We start from the raw sequence: 22,648 nt of genomic DNA, 5'->3' as shown, positions 1-22,648 counted from the left end.
ACGTCATCAGGAAGCGACTCTGCCTAGCCAATCGGCACAGCATCACGCGGTGGGGGAGGGAGGGTAGGGCGTCACTTCCGCCTTCCCGTCAGCGGCCGAAACGGCGGCGCGGAGGTGAGGCGGGGTTGGGGGTGCGCAGCAGCGGCTTCGGATGGAGTTGCCCGGGCGGCGGGCGCTCCGCAGCGTCCGTGGAGGGTGGCGGCAGCGGCAGCAGCGGCGGCAGCAGCAGCAGCAGAAGCTGCAGCAGCAGCTCTCCTTTGGGCCTTTCGTCCCGGAGCCGGCGGCCCGCAGTGCTGGCGGAAGCCTCCAGGAGCGCCCAGGGCTGCTAGGCCTCGCTGCCTGCCAGGCGCTGCCGCCGAGCCCGGCCCGACGTGTGAGGTTTCCCGCGGGGCTGTCAAAAAGCCCCGGGTGTTCTGGGATGTTTTGCTGTCGTTGGTCTAAAGGAGATTTTGTCGTTTTCCTACATATACAGCAGAAGCCGTTTGTTTTACTCGGGTTATGAAAAGACTTGGAGTCATAAAGGAATGTAAATTCACTGAAATTTTTCCTTTAAGTAATGTTTTTAAGAAATAAAGACATCCTCTTTATTCCTCTCTTGGTATAAAGGTGGTTGGTTGTGGTGGGTTTTTTTGTTGCAACCAGCCTAATACTCTGAAATCTTACTTAGATGAAACTCCTGCTGGCTTCGTTATGAAATTTGGCTTAAATACCCACGTGATAACATTTAAACAGAGGATTTTGTCAATAAGCTGGTGTCAATAGTAAGTGATATTTCACCAAGGTTTTGACTATCAAAACCAAATACCATAAGCTTAAATGAAGCCAAGTTTGGTATATTTTCATGCATTACTTCACCACAGTGTTGTTAATCTATGTTACGTGTGTTCAGTTGCAGGTTGTTCAGACACTGGGATCTCTTCAGATACACCTGGGTTGACCAGAACCGCTCTTGGCTGGAAGCTATGAAGAAGCATTTTGCATAAAACTTTTACATGACTGAGGCCATGGCATCTTCAACAAACTTAGATGCTGGGGCCCAGTTAATTGTAGAAGAATGTCCGACTAGCTACAGCCTTCCACCCATGCCAGACATTAAAGTGGAGAATCAGCTTGACTCAAGCACAGAGGAAGGCCCAGCTCAGAGTGTTGCCATGGGGATGAAATTCATTTTGCCCAATAGATTTGATATGAATGTCTGCTCACGATTTGTGAAGTCTTTGAATGAGGAGGACAGTAAAAATATTCAAGACCAAGTTAACTCTGACCTTGAAGTGGCATCTGTCTTATTTAAAGGTTGAACTTTATGGTACAAATTGTTATGTGTGAACTGTGTCATCGTGTTAAGCTGTTGTGTTTTTTTTAAAAAAAGCCTTTGCCTTGTATGTGTGTTAATCAGTAATAGTTTTCTAAGATTTCTTCCCCTAACATTTTTATTATATGTTTATTATTAATGTAAAATTAATTTCCCCTGTGGTTATTTTTTAAATCAAATTTTTAATTTTTTTTTTAAAGTGAAAAAGTAGCGACGCAGAAGGTCTCTTGTGTAATTTAGTAAGAGCTGGTGCTGGTTATCAAAACAAGCTTACTTCTTTTGTGTTGCATGTCCTACAACATGCTACACATTGTTGAATATGTGTCTTTACAGAACACTGCTGAAAGAACTGTATGATCATTTCAATTTCAGTAGCTTTCTGCAGCACATTTTATCTTTTCACTATGACAAAATAACATAGGTTATGTGGTTGACTTTGTGTTATCAGTATGGCTGTACAAAGCCTGTAGTTGCAGTGATTGGCTTGTCAATTCAGCTACCTAAAGGCAAATGTTGCTCCAACTCTGGATCCCTGTAGCTGATCTCCAGATGTTGCTGGACAGCTTCATCAGAATTGATCCATGCATTTTCATGACTGAGCGTATCAATAGAGAACAGAATTAGGACTTCCATCTATTTCCCCTTAACAGCTGTGGTTTCCAGTGCTTGCTGTTGTATTTCAGGCTCTTAGTGATGTATCTTTTCATGAGGTTGAATTTCACCCATTTCCTGTAACAAATACAGACCTATTGTGGATTTTGATGGTTTCTCTGATTTGTTTTGTTTGGCTGCAGTTCAGCCATTGTAATTTGCAAACTTCTTTGATTTGCAGGCCCTAAGTGCTTACTAGTGGAGCTGCAGACCTGAATGGCAAATTTAGACCCATCAGCGATAGGGTTGTTTTTCTTAGGTAACATTTGTGAACCCCTTAGAAGTAGTCCTGCAGATCCAGGGACCGCAGGTCAAAAACCCCTGGTAGGTCTCTTAATTTGATCGTGTTGGCTGTAGCAACTTGATTGGTAAAGAAAATGTAATTTCATTTTCATCCTGTTACCCTCTACTTCTTTTAATTGGTTGTCTCCCCAGATTTGTGCTTGGGTTTATGATCATGAAGTTCTCTATGGTGTGAATTCAGTGTGCATGTTAGCTAGCTTCCAGTCATTAGTTACTAATGTTAGTTAGTTACTAATTAGTTACTACATTAGTGCACACTGGTGTTGAGTCAACTTAGCCAATAATGGAGATTAATCCTTCAGTATGTCTTTCCAGTAGCCTCTTAAAAATTATTTGGCTTCTCAGCTACTTCTCAAAATCTAAAGCTACTTTTGGGAATTAGAAGCCAAGATAATATATATATATTTATATATATATATATATATTTATATATATATATATATATTTATATATATATATGTAATAAAATGCTATTAGATTCTAATGGAAAGCTAGAAAAGTTAGTACAAATGAACTCAGCAGCACTGAATGACTTCTTGAAGTCTAAATGGTGACCTGCAGTTACATTTTATGCAAGTTAGTGTGAAACATCTCTATTCCTGCTGGATAAGTATTCATAAGGCATTCATAATTGCAGTTACAACTTTATCCAACAAGAGTGGAAAAAGTGCTGGTGAACAAAATTAGGGAAGGTCGTCTCCATTCATGCAGTACACAGGTTAGGGAGTAGACAAAGGGATGAGCTGAGCAGTTACCTGACTGCATGGCTGACCAGAGCTGCATCATGTTATTGCACTGGAGAGTGCTATTAAGGATGTGACAGGTGAAGTGGGGCCGTCCTACCTCATAAATCCATGTCCTGTGTGTTGAAAGTCTAGACAAAGGCTTACCTCATTTAGACACCAACTTGTCTCTGAATGTGTAGGGTAGCAGCATTGTTTTGTGCTAGAGATGAATACAGGCCTTTATTCAACTCTTATGCACAGTGGAAAAAGCACGTCACAAAGCTTATTTAACATGGATTTTAAAGATCTTGTGAGACTGGTGCTTTCTAGATTGACTTAGAATCTATGGCTTGCTTTTAATTCTCTTGATAGTACTAAAATCCTGTCTGTTTTCTCTGTTCAATGTAGCTGAATGCAACATCCACACTTCTCCTTCCCCTGGTATCCAAGTAAGACATGTTTATACTCCATCAACTACTAAGCATTTCTCACCAATAAAGCAATCAACTACCCTAACTAACAAACACAGGGGAAACGAAGTCTCTACAACACCTCTGCTTGTAAACTGTAAGTATCCTCCTGCCCTACTATTATTTTGTAAACTGTATGTTACATGCTTGACAGATTTTTTCCAATTTTTTCTTGGGTGTTACAATGAACCTTTAATATAGGAAAAAAACATTGAGGTAGTTTGCTCTAATTTCACATGGTTTCAACCATAAAATAGTAATCCACCTCCTGTATTGAATTCATGACTGAAGCATATTTTCCAGAAAGGATCCGATTTTTGATATGAAAAATACAGGTAAAGATTTTTCTGATCGTTTCTAAGCTCTAGGTTAATATGCTTCATATACTTGTTTTCAGAACTGTGCATCTTGTAAAATTTATTAAAATTGGATGATTGTCATGGGTCTTGAAAGTCAAGAAGGCAGTGTTGTTTATGGGGTTTTGTTATTCTTAGTTGTCAAACATTTTCTTTATAAATTAATTCTTTGTCATTTACTTCATCTATAAATAATTTCCGCTATACATTGTAAGTCCATTGTTTAAAAAAGTGCTGCTTGCATGGGAAAAATGAATCTGGAGCTGCAACATAGGCCTCTAAACAAAATATGCAGTCTTTCTGGAAAAAAAATCAAAATTCCCTCTAGTAAATAGGAAGAGGACACTGAAAATTTGCATATGTAACTATTAGCTAATTTTGTTATTATATAATGTGGATAACTTATTATATATTCCTTCCTGAGCACCTTTGAAACCTGCTCCAAGTTGTAATTATCAAAACCATGCACCTGTGCGGCATTTACTGTGGGATCAGAGATTTTTTTTTTTCTTAGTAATCTCTTAGGAATTATTCTGCTTTTAAAACCCGGTACTTTTTATTAAAAATAAAGCCCCAAAAACCCCACAATCTTTTTCTTCCACTGTAGATGTCATGTTGTGCATAGTTTTGTAATATCTGATTTATTCCACATTGTAGTGAGTGAGAGTTACGCTACGGGCTTTATTGAGCAGCATGACAGACCTCCCGGTAGCCTGTGATGTCTCGGATGTCATTTTTAAACTGCACAACTTTAATTTGTCAAAAGATGCTTATTGTCATTTGATAAATGTTCTTAATGGGATCTTGGGTTGCTGACCAAGCAGCAGAGAAGAGAGCGTGTTGCCTTGTACAGAGTCAGTGTAGGAAGTATTTTTGCTCTCTTGTATGATTTATACATTGATTAAAAAATTACCTAAAGCTATGAAACTCTTTGGAAACTTTTCCATTTTTAAGATAGTGGTTCCAGTACAGAGTATAAGGTGAAACCTACCTGTACTCTCAAATCTGAGTTCTGTACTGCTCAAGCCAATGGACATGTTATGTGTAGCTCCAAAGCTGGATGAATGAAAACTGGTGGGTGTAACACATGCCCTTGCTTCCCTTCTTGCAGCTTTATCAGTTCATCAGCTGGCAGCTCAAGGAGAAATGTTGTATCTGGCTACACGTATTGAACAAGGTGAGACAGAGGAAGGTTAAATGCCTTCCTTTATACCCTGTTGTGCTTGACTTTTCCCCCAAAGCTGTATTAAAAAAAAATAACCCTCAATTCTGGTACAAATTGAAGGATATTTGAGGTATCTGTGCTTTGCAGATGTGGACTAGTGTTTCACATAGGTTTTTTTATTCACTCATTGCTCTGATTTGGGTTTTACATTAAACATTAGCTTTAATAGGAGTTGTAGGTAGATCGCTTCCTCCCCCTGCTCCCCAGCTACATAGATGATCCATGGAAATGAGAAGGGAGAATCTGTTAGTTCTATCAGAAGAGTTAATTTTTTTTAAATTATCTTTGTAATTTAGAAAAACATTTCTATTAGTGGTGGCTTTCCAATTCTATTTAATCAATTGACATGTAAAGCTATATTTTGGTAATCTAAACTGTGGCTCACACCTTCAGTATGATAGTGCTAGTCATTCAGAGTTGAGTGACAGTCTTCAGTGTGGCACTTGTGTGTCTGTAATACATATACAAAACTTCAACTCTGCATAACGAATTGAGTACCGTTAATAGTATATTCTTATTGTGCTATCAGTAATCACTCATGCTTTTGGGGCATTTTTGCTGAAATAGTTACTGGAAAGCAGGTAATGAGTTGCTGAGTCTATATACTTTGTAATGAGCCATGTATATGGAAAGCAAATCAATTCTGGAGTGTCAGTAACAGTTAAAAATGCATATTATGGTGCTATGATAAGCATGGGATTTTTTAAATATTTAGATATTAAAAAAAAATCAACAGTTTCAGTCAGCCAATTGTTACAAAAAAAGTTACTTTTCCTTTTTCCAGCTACACTAGAAGTAGACCTTAATTGTTTCCACAAAACACCCTATTGATTACATGAACTTTAGAGGGGAATGGAGCTATGCTATCTATATTGCTTTAGAAGCTACTTCTTTACAAGAATGTATGGCTCACTCTATTGAGAAAAAAGACCCACTTCCTGCAGTATAATACAGAATGTACCTCTTTATTTTTCAAGCAGCCCTTCTCACCTTTCCAAAGATAAAGCCCAGATGACAGACAACTTTTTTTCGTTCTTGGGCAAAGATACTTGCACCACCACTGGAATAGAATTTTGGTTTTAAAGTTAAGATGAGAATGTCTTTTAGGATACTCTGGTACCTCAGTCCATTCACCATGGATATGTCAATGCATTTCACCAGCTCATACAGTGTGTTAGTGAAAGGGGTTACTAAGCTGCATATTTTTCTTTAAACAGAAAATGTAATCAATCATAAGGATGAAGAAGGATTTACTCCTCTGATGTGGGCTGCAGCTCATGGGCAGATAGCAGTAGTGGAATTTCTCCTCCAGAATGTAAGGAAAAAAACACATTGAATTTTAAATTTATTTACTTTTTAGTTCAATTTGCCTTACTAAGTTTTTCAATGCTGCTTTATTCATAAAAGTTTTGAAGTTAAGTTCTGTATGAATCCTCACATTAAAAAAAAAAAAAAGTGTGGTTAATTTGATTTATTTTTTTAAAAAAAAGTTATCATTATTATTACTTCAGGGTGCAGATCCTCAGATCTTGGGGAAAGGGCGAGAAAGTGCCCTATCGCTGGCTTGCAGTAAAGGATACACAGATATTGTCAAAATGCTGCTCGACTGTGGAGTTGATGTCAATGAATATGACTGGGTAAGACTCTAGCCTGAATTTTTCAGAGGGTGCTTTGGTCAGAAATTTGAAACAGGGCACAGCAATGCCTTGGTTTTGGAAATTGTTCTTCCTCTTCTGAAATATCTGAGAGTTTCAAAACTGCCATAGGATAAGAGAAATTGGCCCTACTAGTTCTGACTTCTTGGTAAAAAGAGAATGAGACTAACACTGAATCCTTGTAGAAGAGTGAGCTTACAGTCTAAACAGTAGACAAAAAAAGGTGGAAGCTGTGAAGAACTGAAAACAGAACCTCAGTTTTATTAAACTTGTGAAGTCTCATATTGATACATAGAGATATACTGGTATGTTAAGGAATTACAGTTGCAGACTGCTTAATCATTAAGTGTCTAAGGCTTTTTTCCCTGCTTTTGCAGAACGGAGGCACACCTCTCCTATATGCAGTACATGGGAACCATGTGAAATGTGTAAAAATTCTCCTTGGTAAGCAGACTGTTCAAACTGACTTATCAGTAATAACGCTGTATCAGTTCTCATAGTTAGAAATATGAGTTTCTCTTCCTATTTTATATAGAAAATGGTGCTGATCCAACTATTGAAACAGATGCTGGCTATAATTCCATGGATTTGGCTGTAGCCTTGGGCTATCGGAGTGGTGAGTATTGCTACTGTAAATTCTTTGATTTTTATTTTTACTGTTTCTTGTTTATATGGCTGCTGTAATGGCCAAGTAGAGGTTTTGTAGCTGTAAGAAGATCCCCATCCATAACACACCTAAATGTATCAGCTGAAATTGGGTAGGAGTTTCTGTCCCTGACTCAGAAAGCCAGGTACCCAGTAAGAGAATGTCACTGCCCTGGATCTGCATCTGTGGGCACAAATAATGATGCATTGGGCTGACGCAGTCGTGATCCAGACAAGGGGAGCCACGCTGCTCCTCCCTGACCCTGTACAAAGGAGTGTGTGTTGCACTGGACAATGGTAGGAGGCTGCAGCCCTCCCGAACCCCTCACCCTGGCGTTCTTCTGATTTGCAAACTACATCACATCATGCCAAACCTTCTTCCCCTGTTAGACTAGCTCTAGCTCTAGTTAATCTTGGAGGCAGACAGTAATTCAGCACCAGGATCAGGGAGTGAGGGTAGCTAACTCAGTTTGGGAAAACAGAGGCAAAGAAGGGACTAATCATTGTTTTTTCCCGCATGCTGCCTTCATTTTGAAAGCTCTGGTATGTCTGCCATTGCAGAAATTAACTGAATCCAAAAATAAGCCCAGCACTGCATGTGTAGCTTCTCCAGGCAGAGCCCTGTGCTAATGGTAGGGCCAGTAACTTCACAGATGTCTAGACGTAGGACTACTTCAAGAGTTCAGTCTCAAAGCGTTCCACAGAAGTAGTTCCTAATAAACATTTTTGCCTACTTTCCATGTATATGCTTAAAATTTTGCTTTCTGTATGCTATCTGCCTGTTCAAACCAGAGAACAGATCATCACCTCCAAAAACCATCATCTGCCTTACTGGTTGTATTGCTTTTGCATTATATGAGACTTTTATTTCTGAAGGGATGCAGACTCTCTTCCCAGGGTGAATTTATTTCTGTGTTTTTTATTAAATGATTTTACAGGACAAGCTGGCATCTGCCAGGAAAAAGCAGTACAACCCAAAAAATGTGAAAAAACAGTGATTAACCTGATGTTTTTCTCTGCTTTAGTTCAACAGGTTATTGAGTCTCATTTGTTAAGGCTGCTTCAAAATATCAAGGAATAACACTTGGCTCTTCTGTGGGTGTCCATGCTTGGCTTGGAGATCTGAAGTGCTTTTTAGCCCTCTAATCAGTGACAAAGGTTATTTGTTTTGTAACTTTATCTTTGTTCAATTGTTTGCTGTTTTTAGTTAAGCTTTTTAATATTCTTCCTCTTCTTTCATTGTTGTTCATAGAAATACATGATGTCATCCTTTTCTTAAGTATATTTTATATAATTTCAAAAGAAAAAGTCAGTTGTGCATGAAAAAAACTTTGTAAATAAAACCAGTTTTGACCACCTAAATGTTTACATTGAGTGCAGTGGGTGGCACTGTGCCAGGTGGCCTACTTCATCACATTATTGATACGTATTCACAGGAAGAAATTTGTTTAGATATTGAAGTATCTCACCGTAGAGGATAGAGGTCTTTACTGTTAATAATACCAACGTGCACTATTTGTGATTGTTTTCAAGATCCCGAGTTAATATAACTGCTTTTGGCTTTGTCTCATTTTTTAAGAAGTTGGTAATAAATTGAAAGACTTTGATGGTTGTTTAATTCCTACCTAGTTTCTTTTCACCTGCCTCTGCTTTCCTGGTGTAGTCCTGAAACAGCTAGGCCAGAGTGTCCTAGATAGACTTCCTTATACCAGAGAAATTTTTAATTCAGGGCAGAATTCCTAGCTCCTAAATATCCTTCCTGCAGTGGCTGAAAGTTGACATCAGCTGTATGGGAAGAGAAGCCAGAGCCTACTGCATTCCGGCCTTCTGCAGCCAAAGGGTGGTCCTTTGGATCACAGAACCATAGAATATCTTGAGTTTGAAGGGACCCATAAGGATCATTCAGTCCAACTCTCTGCTCCTTCCAGGACTACCTAAAACTAAGCCATAGGACTTAGAGCATCACCCAGATGCTCCTTGAACTCTGACAGGCTTTGTGCTGTGACCACTTCCCTGGGGAGCCTGTTCCAGCAACTGACCACCTTGTCACTGAAGAATCTTTTCTGAACTTCCAGTGATGCAGCTTCATTCTGTTTTCTTCTGTCCTCTTGTGGGTCACCAGAGAGAGGAGATCAGCATGTCCTCCTCTGCTGCCCCCCTTGAGGAAGGTGTAGACTGTGATGAGGTCACCCCTCAGCCTTCTCGAAGCTAAGCAAGCTGAGTGACCTCAACTGTTCCTCCTAAGTCTTGCCCTTGAGACCTTTCACCATTTTGGTCACCCTTCTCTTGACGCACTCTCATAGTTTGATGTCCTTCTTGCATTGAGGCACCCAAAACTTGAGGTGGGGCTGCACCAGCACAGTGTAGAGTGGGACAGTCGCCTGGCTAACTATACTGTGCTTGATACCCCCCCAGGACACAGGTGGCCCTGTTGGCTGCCAGCGCACACTGTTGGCGCATGTTCAGCTTGCCATCCACCCAGACCCCCAGATCTCTTTCTGTGGGGCTGATCTCTATCCAGCCTCTCGTATCCCAGTTTGGCAGGATGTCCCAGTGTAGCTGTTAAGTTAGAACAGCAATTATGATTTTGGAAGTAGTTGAAAAATCAGGCCATCTTAATGGATTTTCTGGGCCCCCTGCACTTAATCAAAACTACGCTGCGTGATGGGACGTGTGATAGTTTTGCACAAGTAACAGATAAGCTTTTGAAAGATTTTTTTTCCAGCTTTTCCCCTGATGGTACATACAGACCCCGCCACGTAGTGTTGACATATTTCCATGAGCATTTCTCCATTGCGTCCACTAGAGGTCTGGCATCTATTCAGACATACATCCCTAATCCCCGCCTCTCTTCCCCAGCACATGGGTAGTAGAACCAGTCTCCAATTAGTTCTCCACCTAGACTTCACCCAAGTAAATTATGCCTAGCGTAGTGTCTCTACCATGCTTCATTTTTCACTTGAAAATCATTCCATACACAAAGGAACTCAATGCTGTTTAAAGTGTGTGCACTATGATCCTGACCAAAAGGTACTGGAGGGCTGGGGAATAATCCAGCAGAGTTCTTTGAGTCAGAGCAAAAGAAAAAATTCAAAATTCTAACTCTGTTATTTCAAAATGAGTGAATATACAATAGGGGAAAACGTAGGAGGAAGAACTCGAGGAGGAACTCCTTGACTTTGAGGGTGGCAGAGCACTGGAACAGGCTGCCCAGGGAGGTGGTGGAGTCTCTGTCTCTGGAGACGTTCAAAACCCACCTGGACAAGTTCCTGTGCAACCTGCTCTAGGAGGACCGGCTTTAGCAGGGGGGTTGGACTAGATGATCTCCAGAGGTCCCTTCCAACCCCATATTATCCTGTGATTCTGTAGGAAAAAAATAAATCCAAACCTACATGGATTAAAATTAATTTCTGGCCAAATTTCTCTCTGACTCTGTACTGAAACATCTGTGGTGTACAGAAGGTGTAAACAGGGTGAGAATTAACCTCTGAAAGGTTGGTTGTGTGAGAGCCAGTCCAGAGATCCACTTATTTCATGAAGCTGAAATCTGAACTGGAATGAACCGTAAAGGAGTTGTAGCAAGAAAATGTAACTGATCTTGCAGGTGTTGGTGAAATCCTTGCTGCATTTAAGTGATTATTACCTGTCTCCCAGGCTTTGACACTTCTATTTTTATGTAGGGTTTACACCAGTTCTACTGTATCATGCATGATTAAATCAGATGAAAAAGACAGTAAATCTGACATGCCTTGGAAGCAAGAGAGGGAGATGATTGTTTCAAAATCAAAATCTAGAAAAATAAGTCTTACCGTAAGTATTTTTAAAATAACATAAAGTGGCAGTTACTATAAAATTGCATACTATAAATAGTGAGATTTAATGGTGTCATGGTTTAATCCCAGCTGACAGCTAGGATCACACAGCCACTTGTTCACTTCCCCTAAATGGGGTGCGGAGAGAATTGGAAAAGTGAAAGTGAGGAAAAACTCGTGGGTTGAGATTAAGATGGTTTAATGGGTAAACCAAAAGCTGCACACACGAGCAAAGCGAAACAAGAAATTCATTCACTGCTTCCCATGGGCAGGCAGGGGTTCAGCCATCTCCAGGAGAGCAGGGCTCCATCACACATAATGATGACTTGGGAAGACAACCACCATCACTCCAAATGTCTCCCCCCTTCCTTCTTCCCCCAGCTTTATATACTGTCATGATGTCATACGTATCCCTGTGGCCCATTGGGGTCAGCTGTCCCAGCTGTGTCCCTTCCCAGCTTCTTGTGCACTCCCAGCTACTCACTGGTGGGGAGGTGTGAGGAGCAAAGACCTCGAGAACTTAGCAGCAGACAAAACCACCGGTGCGCTGTCAACACCGTTTCCCATCCCAAACCCAAAGCTCAGCACCATACCAGCTGCTAGTTAAGAAAATCGACCCTATTCCAACTAAAACCATGACACATGGCCTTTGTAAAAACAAATGCTTTTCAACATAGAAGTCCAGCAACACAAATAAAATGCAAACTGTGTTTTCTTGAAATATTGTAGCCTGAGCCATTTCTAAGACATTTTGTGTATAGACATGTTATATAAGTATGCATAAGGAATTTCCCTTCTCTGTATTATTTGTGTTACAGTAAAGTGCTTGTTCTAAATGATGAACCTTCAATATCTGCTCTGTATTTTGTTTTGAACTTCAGTCAGCATTGAGTTCACATATAGGAAATAAACAGACGAATTCTTAACTGTTGCCTGAAAACTCATCTAGAAAATGCATTTTTGGATTACATGGGAAGATCCTGAAATAGAGGAATGTGGATTAAGATAGCAATATGTAAAATCTCTTCTGTCTTTTTGCTGTATAATTTCAAGCGATTGTCAGTCAGTCATCACCAGGCATCCCACAGAAGTGAGTGCAGAGGTGAAGACGGTCTGCTTTCAGAAGCTGCTTCCTGCATTACGAGCCCTTTCTATAGCATAAGGTTATGCCTCTGAGGCAATGAATGCGGAACTGAAGTTCACTGTGGCTCCTGTGAGGGCCCTGCAGGGAACAGCCAGCAGTATTTCGTATGCGATCACCCAGACACCCTGAGGAAAAACTTTGAGTTAGCAAACTGGGAGAAGGGAAGGGAGAAAATAAAAAAATTAAAAAAAAAAAAAAAAATCTATGCAAAGGAAAAGCTTTACTGGCTGGAAAAAAAATCACTGTCAAGAAAGCACAGACAACAGTTGATTACGCCACATTAACAGCATGCTCCACTCCACATACTTTGTGTTTCTCTGAGGCACAAAGATGAATTTTTATTTCTCTTGGTGTAAATACTTCCCAGTATTCAGTTTTCTTTGTTTATAGTGGTAAAAATTGTGAATCCCCTGATTCAGCATTGGTGTTTTGAAACGCCAGCCTGCTGATTGTGTGTCAGTGAATGACTTCTGTGGCCTCTGGTGGTGGGGAGAAGACACTAGAAGTTACCTTGGAACCACAGCCATGGGTCTGAAGGCAGCAGTGTTTCCTTACCAGAGGAGTCTGAAAAATTCTGCAGTCAAAAATCTGTACTCCAAGTTGATTCTCTCCAAAGCATTTACCAAAAGCTCTTGCCAATGTAAGCTCTGACAGGAATGTTAATAAAAGTATTTTACACTTGAATGACAGCATACTCCATTCCAGAGTGTGAGCAAACAAGCTGCTTTTCCTGATTAACCAATTTTTTTTTTGCCAAATTCAGTGTGCAGCGTGTAATCACAGATGCCGTGAACCCTGCCTCACACAGCAGATCGCCTAGCACAGTTTCGTGCAACCGTAACAGCCAAGTGCTTCATAGCTGCACGAAGTCTCTGCCTCGCTCATTCACGTTTGACTTTACAGGGTACCCTGGCCTATTTAGCAGCAGGAGTACGCAACAAACGAACTCTAGTCTGCAGCGCAGTGGGTACATTCGTCAGAATTAACACTCATTTGCAGCTACTACTGGCTGCAACAGCTCAGCAACCTCACAGCACGTGACAGACCGGCTTTCTCTCTCTAGCGGGGAGGTAAGAGAAAGCTAAAGCAGCAAGCAGCCCTCTTCATAGAGGACAATAATATAGGTGTGAAGTAATTCTACCAAGGAGAAAACAAAATTTACACATTCACTCAAGGATTGAGTTCATTCAAGGCTCAAGGGAATTCTACTTTCTCACAGTCAGGCAACAGCCGAGAGAAACTGAACCATCAAAGATGGTGAAGAATAGCCATAAATAGATTGTTAATATTTGATTAAAAGAAGTTAAGATGCTAGAGACTGTAAAGCCATTCTTAAAGGAACTGTGACCAGTACCCCCTGCTCCCCCACCCCAGGTCATGTGGTTAACATAACTAACACCATTTTATAAGGCAAACAGCCATTCTCTGAGACCCAGCGGGTCACATATTCCTTCCCTTTGCCCTCATCATCAGGTCCTGAAAGTTCTGTGCACCGAGTAGATGAATCAAACAGATTTCTTCTTCCCATCCCTGCCAGCCTCAAGGTTCCTGGGTGCCAGGCCAATTACTCCCTTCCTTGCTGGCCTTGCAGGTCCCAGTCACCCAGCCAACCTAGTGGTGTTGATGACCCTGCCACAGAACAGGGGTAAGCATAACAGCTCCCAGAGAACCGTCTGTAAAACCAAGCAGTTAAAGTCCTAAGAGGACTTGGACCAGAACTACTTCTGGACACAGAGAACGCAACACCCCCAGTGGAATGGAACACCTCCACCACAGCCTGCTTCCTCCAAGGACTGAAGGGGTGACTTGTATTCTTTCACATGATTTTTGAGTCTAGATTATGATTGTTACATCGATACAGCAAACCGTAAGATGTGACCCCATCTGCTGAGGGTCCAGGTGATTAAAAATCATAAATTTAGTTAATTATCTAGGCTATCAGAAATTAGAAGTTAAGTTGTATTATAAATTCTGTATTATGCTACTTATAAATTGTACTACATTGATTCTGCCTGGAGAAATCCTGTGCCATTCTAATCATAAACTCTGTGCTGCAGTAATCATAATAGCCTGCTATGAAAAAAAAGCTTTAATTCTAACTACAACTTAGTGCCGTCACCATTCTGCCAAGAATCCTTAAAAGAACCTGTCTGTCCCCTCAGTGTCGGGTGACAGAAACAAAACTTTGAATCTATACATTTTCACCCAGACAAGATTCAGTCAAGTGAGGAGTTAATCATGTACAATGTTAACATTACTATTTGCATGTAAATTTGATGAGCACTTTGTAACACTCCTTCCTGTCTGTTCTGGTTTTCCCTGGGGCTGTTACTAGTTCCACTCTGTTGCCTTCTTTGTTCATCTGTCTTGTACTTTGAATTCCCCACTTGTGTCTCCGAGACAGTTACAGAAAGCGGGAGCCTCCTGCCAGACCTTCCCAGGACACAGTGTCATCTCAAACCTGTGGGTTTCTCCTTGGTAAGGAAAAAAAAAATTAAAAAAAAAAAAAAAAAAAAGTATCAGTATCCTACACCTCCTCATGCAACACAGGGAGCTGGTGCCCACAGCAGGGACCTAAGGGATCGAAGACCTGCTTTCCAGCTTCTCCAAGATCCATGCAAGGTGATCACAGCGCCCCACTGTGGCACCAGAGGCGAACTGTCCCAGAGCCATGCTGCAAGGTTTCCCCCCGCGGCACTTTTTTCGGAGAATTCGGCAGTTAGCATCCCAATGGTGTTCCTGCAGAAATAAATGCTGTTACTCAACACCAAGGAGATGGAAATCAGCCACTGAACCTTACTCTAACTTGGCTGAGAAACAACACAGACGAACTTCTACTTATGGCATGCATCAATTTTGGATTTCCAAAGCTGTTCTTACTGTGCCTTGCTCCTACATTCTCCCAGCAACCTTTAAGCAATCTTGAAGCTCACTTCTTTAAACCCTGATGATGGTATTTAACTTGCAGCCTGAAGAGACAGCTATAAAGTAAGGCCAGAACTAGTACTTACTTTCCACAACTGTTTTATAACTGTACTTGGAACAAAATAGTGCCAGAAGCAGAGCAACCATGAAAGTTTCCCCTAATTCTAGGTAACTTGTTCCACCTAAGCAGTTCACATTCTCAACTCTAGCTAATCCCTAGCACTAACCAGATGCAACTCCACATTCTCATGAAACTGTCAAGGATAAGGGACAGGAAAAAAAAAATTTTAAAAAAAGAGAAAGACTGTATTTGCTGAGATGATAGACTAAAATCTGTTCTGCATTTTTTCACTAGGAAGCTGATTGTTAGGGGCATTCCAGCAGAGTTTTTCCTGAACACTGCGGACCAGACTTTTTTTCCTTTACAACAACAGTATAAATCACTGGAGTGCAGACACAGCCCATCACTAGAATGATCATCATTAGTATTGTTATAGCAGTTCCGCTTGCATGCACCCCCTGCTGTGCAGCACATAACGCTTTCAGGAAGTACACTGCTCTGTCTGGCAATGAATGTATAACTGGGTGAATTAGGAATCCAGTCACTTGGAACTTTACAGATCAAAGATATTGTTAGGGGTTAGTCCTAGGAATGACGTCTGAATAGATCTTTCTGTTGAGGTTGATTTGTCACCAAATTAAGCTAGCAACTCTCCAGGCATACAGGACTGTAAAGCATGTCAGTCAGTCTTCAGCAGACGAGCAGAGATGAAGCCAACCATGCACGCAGGAATCTGTGGGGAAGGCTGCAGAGCCCAACAAAAAAGGGAGATGTAAACTGAGCACAGCAACAAGGTGGATTACAGCTGTGGGACCGTGCTGTACAGTGCATCCCTTTCCTGCAAGAAGAAACCTAAATAATCTCCGGATAATCCTCTGGAAAAAAAAATCCTGACCTGCATTGTGGGGAATATTGTTTTGATTCATTACGTAAACCAACTGCACGTGCTCCTTTTTTTAGCACTGAAATCAAAACATGACAAATACAGCCACATGACATGCTCTTCACAGCCCATCAGTTTTTCTAGCACAATAGCATTTCTATTTCATAAATAGAAAAATACAGCTTACAGGACAGTATCATTTTTACATAAATTCTAGTATATATCACTTGCAAGTATTTCAGAAGGACCTATCACACCATCTAATGGCTTGACTCAACCTTTCTATATTATTGTCAGCTAGAGGACACTGGATGATGTGCAATCTGCAGGTAAAATTGATGGGCCAGCACTTAGCCAGGCTCCTAGCTCAGTTTAAAAACAGGCAAGCTCTGGCTAAATCCTGCAAATCCCTGAACTCTTGCATTTGTAGCCATTAGGCTACACGTAGATTATTTTAAATGTTATAACCTAAAGGACTCAAAACATAATTGCTTTTAAAAATGCATCACAAAACCAGCTTGCCTAGCTATTCTGCATCTGTGGTACAATGTCTGTCACGAGTACAGGGTAAGATCATAGGCATAACAACATTGCCATTGTCTCCAAAAAGGCTTTTGTTTAGAAGCGTTATGCTTTTCTGCTCACATAAAATGTGACAGTTTCAAGAAGATCCGCAGCCTCCCAGAAAAAATACTGGTGCATCCTTGAAGGCTCAAGTCCCTCTTGGAATTTAACTTACAGCCTGCTGACATAGTTTGTCTGTCAAAGATACTGTATTTCCTGATGAAACCAGAAAGCTACAGAGATGGGACATAATTGAAAAAGCAAAAGTAAAAACAATTCCAGGTTTCAGAACAAATAATAGTGCTTAGTTTTCAAGGTACAAATAATTAAAGTAGGACAATGCCAAAATATAAGGAACAAATTTAATGGGAGTAGAGGATCTCTTCTACAAATGCGAGAGGGCTGACACACTAAAGCAGAATGACAATCCATCTAACCTACAGCTCCTGACAGAGGTCAGCCTCGACACCAGAGAATACGTGCGCGAGGTCACATCTAAGCAAGTCTGAATTTTGTATGCTGGTGGAAGAAGATGACTCAGTGAATACTGAGACCTGTAGGCTACTCCAACTTCTACAAACAGTAAAAAACACACGAAAAAAAGTCTTAAAAGATCATCACCCCCGGGTAGGAATTACTGGAGCATGAAATGCTGCAGACATACACGGGGATTGTTTATCCAAATGCTGCCCCCAATGTAAGCCAAAGGCAAATCCCAGCTGCAAGAGCTGGCTGTGCTGGTTTCATGTTCTTTAAGAACGTCCCTAAACCAGAAAGAACTGCACCATCTCCTGATTCTTAACACTAAGTGGTGCAAAGCAGCCAGAAAGGAAATAACTCTGCCCTGCACAGTCACAAGTTCAGAGCGCAAGACAACCTCCTGGATCTCAGTTGGGTCCTTAATGGTGGCAGCAGTCTTACTTACACAAGGTTATTAGGAACTCATTGCAAAACTGCAGCCCACCCAACGCTACTGCTGAGAGATGATCTGACCCTCAAGCCATACTCAGTTACCTCTGCAATTGCCTGATGCGGTTGCTGGAAATAACAGGAAAGCACAGTAGGACTAGCCACAGTTCCTAGAGCTAACCCAGAGTTCCTCCTGTTTCAGAGGATACTTCTAACACCTTGTTATGGTTTGAGAGAGCCCATAACAATCTATTGTCGTTAGACAATTATTCTATCACCCGATGACCCCTCCCCACCCCGAAAGGGGAATCGGGGAACACAAAGAAACACAAGGGTTGAAGTATAAATAGATTTAATAGACTAAGACTAAATAATTAACAGTAATACTAAAGAACCAGTATTAATCCCAATACTGATATAAGATATACAGGAATTATACTCAGCCAATTCTATCAGCAGGAAGCTGTGCACTCCCAGCAGTGGACAGCAAGTATCGGACACTGGGAGCGCAATGGCTTCAGGAGGAAGGGAAGGCCTCAAGGCTCCGGCACCGGGGCAAGGAGTTGTCTGGACCACCGCCATCAGGGAGAGAGAGAGCTACGCAGCAAACTTTTCTAATTTATATTGGATGTGACGTTCATGGTATGAAATACTCCTGTTGGCCAGCCTGGGTCAAATGCCCAGGCCTTGCTCCTCCTTGTCCCTGCACCTGGCAAGGCTCGAAAACACTAACCTTGAATCCCACGGAGCCTGGCTGGCTATAAAATAAATATTTTCACAAATTCAGACACTAGAGTCTTCTAAAAATGTAATTTTCCCCAGCATTAGAAGAAAAGTTAGTCCTGTGTCTCTCAACCCAGGACACACCTTTAAATCTTGCTTAATCTTATTGCAACATTTTAAATCCAGTGATAACAAGCAGATGCAAACATCTGCCACAAGTTCTATGTTGCTTGTGAAGCAGGAGACTGCTCAGGTGTCCATGGCTGAATGTTTTGAGCATCCAGCACAAGCCCACTACAATTATTAACTCAGTTGCAGCTCCATGAACTGTAGAATTCTCCAATCAAAGAAAGTAAGACCTGTTCAACTCAACTTCAGGTTTCTTCTAAAAATGGAAGAGGAACACACAAGCCACATCTACATTTTTCCAGTACCCAAAAAACCACTATTCATACTCAACAGAAATGTAAAATAGGGATTTTAAGTGCAGCAACTACTTTCACCATTATCAGCCAATATCCTGAACAGCACATCAAACCCCAGATTGTGTGAGAAAAGCATTACAAACACTGGTTATTGGCTATCAAAAGTGAAAGTATCATGTTGTGTGATCAAACTGACCTTCAACCAGCCCAGGTTCTTACTAGTAAATATCCTAGAACTCTGCCCTCCATCTACGCAAGAAATAATAGACATAGGCTACAAAAATAGTGATTAGCGCTTATACCATTACAACACTAGTTAAACCATGATTTGTTCAGATGCATTAGCAATGCAAAAGGTTGGGTTGCAACTCATCTGTAAAACTATTATTAACCCCTGCACTACACAAACATTGTTAGAACAGCTTTTTCATTGCCAGGATACCTTCACTGCAATATAAAAGCAATACATCAGTTTCATCTCTTAAATCTATTCTTCAATAGAATTTTTTTTCTTAAAAAAAAACAGATTATAGCAAGACAGTACAGTAACGGTATTACTTAAGATGTCTTCCTTCTACTCAGTAACATTCTCTAATGATAATCCATGCATGAAGGCAGAATATTAACAGAGCACCAAAAGACTTTCATGACGAGACAATTAGCATATGCTACCAAAAAACACAGTTTAAAGTTGAATACACAAAAAAGTTATACTCCCGATTCTCAGAGCTTGTAGATGCATGCACTTTTTATCCATCCTTAAAGTTATTGAGTTCAGCTCACAGCTAAACTCATGATACTCCCTCATGCTACAGACTGTTAACCTCAGCTAAGCTTGGCTCAGCTGCACTGTCACCTCCTTGCTGTGTAAAAAAGTCTTCCTCACAGAGACCCATCACTGTTACAGGCCAGGATCTTTCAGCTATCACATGCAGCGGAAAACTTTTTCAGCAACTCTCACAACCTGCTGGATACAATTGCTGAAAAGGAGCAAGGAATAGCTTAGAAAAATCAGGAGCCACACTGCATGTATTTAGGTAAACGTTGAGTACTTCCTGCTATTTTAAAATACATAGCTTCAAAGTCTCTTTTCTGTACATATACCACCAGCCACTTAAGTAATCTAGTCATCATCAACACAGACTTCCCAGCAGGCTTTCCTGTCTGTGCTGAATATTAACTCTGTAATTTCGTAACTCGTTCAAATCCACTGTGACAAACAGGATGATCAACCAGTTTCCATGTTCTGGCTTCTCAATTGCTGCTCCCACCTCCCTTGAAAAATACTATCTGCCCCCACGCACATCCCACCACCTGTAACATTCACACACAGAGCTTTTTTCCTTGCCACTGTTCTGATCACACCTTGTTTTCATTTTGGAATTTTAATTTTTCCACTGCCTCTGAAAACAAATACAAGCTCTCTTCTGTTACAAATACCGTTTTTTACTCTGTCTGTACCATAATGTGATGTTGAAGTTTCCAGCAGAGACACAGGAAACCACTTTAGGGAAGGTGAAATGCCTGTAAACAATGCCCACAAAACAGTTACTAGCACAAAATTTCATAGAAGAGGGAAACACATGAACTTCCCCCATGCCCCCAGGAGATCAACATAGTAAGATACACAAGTATTGATTTGTTATTTGAGGTATCGAGCTACCAACATTTTAAACCAACCCAGGTGATCTTCCTTTGTCACGTATGATAACTACACTACTAATTATGTGAAATTCTCTCTGGGAACATTTCCTTAAAAGCACAACCTCAAACTCACAAGACTTTAAAAAAAAAAATCTTCTATAGCTTTTAAAACAATGTTATTTTAAAACCACAGCAGGGAGCTTTTTGTTTTTATATATGCACCACACTAGCTTAATAAAATACATAGTTTCACCATCTTCCTATAGTATTTTAATTGGGGTTTTTTTATTAGAATATACTAATTTTAAACCAGAACAAAGCCCTTGAAGCATAAGATAAACAGTTATGAAGATATTTCTAAAAATCTTTTGCAAAAAGATGAAAAGACTCTCCCCAGACCCACTACCGCAATAGAGCCAAGCTGTTACAAAGCTCGATGTGACAGAACCAGAACATTCCCTTAGCTTTTTAAAAATAAAAAGCTCAAATAAACCTTTGTTTCAATAGAGATGCAGGCATCTGTTTTTGCTTCTTCATTGTCCAAGATATTTGGAATGGAGATAGGAAGCCATTTCCTTTGAACAAGGCTACAGATGTGAATCCATAATGGCATAATTACAACACGGTTACATAGAAGTTCAAGCTAATGAGAAACATCAACACAACTATTTTCAGTTCCTAGCAGTTAATGACAGACTAGGAAGACCATAACCAAATTCCTTACTAAGAGAAAATAATTACAGCTTTGCATCCAGGTTTGAGCACTTAAGTGTTAGACATGAAGACTACTATAAACTTCCAACAAGACAACTACATCCATTTAGAATCTGCTATAATCAAGACGACACTTTGATCGTTATCTCGATCCTCAGTCACAGTTTGTGGATGCAGAGATATGCCAGTATTTCCTGGCTGGGAGTCCGCCTAGCACGTAGACTTCCACAGACATGTCACATGGCTGCTTATCATTGGATTAGCATTATTTTGCATTTCAAAGATACCATTTTAGCAAGGATCTTACCTTTTAAGCCACCAAGCCCGTCTGTTAGTGGGGAAAAGGCCAACATTGTCTAGAACATCTAAGCAGGACACCAAGCCACTTCACGAGACAGAAAACAGTATGAAACATTTCATAAGCAAGTCCACAGTGGCTTAAAGGAAGTAGTTCTGAGGACTTAAATATGTAAGTCACAGAATGGGCAACACATTTATTGATTTCTCAAAATAAAAATCTGCATGCATTTATTGACTTGACAGGTAACAGGAACTGTGGTTAACAACTCCATAGGATTTGGTTGTTTACCTTTTACAGGGCAATTAGCTTAAAGGCACCACCCTAATTTCAAAACTCAAACTTGCAGAGTTTAGTTTTTCTACCTTATTGCCACAATTCAATGAATGCACTTTTTTATTTTAATTAATTTACTGTAAAGTACTTGCAAACTGCGACAACTAAACTGAAATCGTTACTGTACGTTCTTGTACCCGACTTCAGCGGTGTCATGCTCACATCAGACTGTTGTCTCACCTCAAACCAGAGTTGCATGGCTTGAACAAGTTCCTCCACTGTTTCCCAAGAGAAATGACTTACACCACGATAAACACGCTTGGCAAGTCAGGCACAGCCCCACCTTTTCCCAGGCACACGGAGAACCTGGTTATGACTATAGCAAAGTTTTACCCTGAATTTTATTCTGCACAAGTCAGGATGAAGTATTTGCTCTAGAATCAACCTTAGAAGGCTGGCAGTTGAGTGCTCCTCTCTCCCAGCTTAGCTTCTGTTATGGAAGCGATCTGATCTACCACTAACACCAAAGATCCCCAAACACAGAAGTTTAGCCCTTGCTCCTGGAAGCTCCAGCTATGCCAGAGTCAGACTGGAATTTGAAAAGTGTTCTTTGAGCCCAAAAAACAGGTTCTCTTTTTCTCTAGAACACACAAAAGCAATAGAAATAACATATTCCTTAAATATTCAAATATAATTATTAGTTACTAGATCTGAAATTGCTAAGTACAGAAATTAAGAGCTATTATCAATTCTATTACAGCTTTTTTCACCCTCTATACTTCATTCCCCCATACAATTGACATTTTCAGATAAGTACAATTAAAATACTAGGAAAGTATTATTTAACTCATTAAATAGTTACACCCTGGAAATATCTAGTAAACATTCCCCAAAAATAAGAATTTACCGTTATACCTAGATGCTAACA

At 40.5% G+C, this 22,648-nt stretch overlaps 1 protein-coding gene across 2 annotated transcripts; it reads left to right on the top strand.

The window, feature by feature from the left end:
* The first annotated feature begins 84 nt into the window (after window positions 1-84).
* On the top strand, window positions 85-12,089 carry ANKRA2 (ankyrin repeat family A member 2). 2 transcript variants are annotated; one of them, XM_074166059.1, is made up of 9 exons: window positions 85-114; window positions 890-1,293; window positions 3,400-3,558; window positions 4,929-4,994; window positions 6,260-6,357; window positions 6,554-6,679; window positions 7,075-7,141; window positions 7,233-7,313; window positions 8,368-12,089. In XM_074166059.1, the coding sequence occupies exons 2-9, from the start codon at window positions 993-995 to the stop codon at window positions 8,421-8,423; spliced, it is 954 nt and encodes a 317-aa protein (XP_074022160.1). In that variant the 5' UTR covers window positions 85-114; window positions 890-992; the 3' UTR covers window positions 8,424-12,089. The 2 variants fall into 2 exon arrangements, with proteins under 2 accessions (XP_074022160.1, XP_074022161.1); XM_074166060.1 differs by having other exon boundaries at window positions 94-114; window positions 896-1,293; window positions 8,368-8,958.
* The last annotated feature ends 10,559 nt before the right edge of the window (window positions 12,090-22,648 follow it).

Source organism: Numenius arquata, chromosome Z, assembly GCF_964106895.1.
Source record: "Numenius arquata chromosome Z, bNumArq3.hap1.1, whole genome shotgun sequence".
NCBI lineage: Eukaryota > Metazoa > Chordata > Aves > Charadriiformes > Scolopacidae > Numenius > Numenius arquata.
Note: the sequence above shows the minus strand (reverse complement) of the source record. Positions and strands in the feature narration are given on the sequence as shown.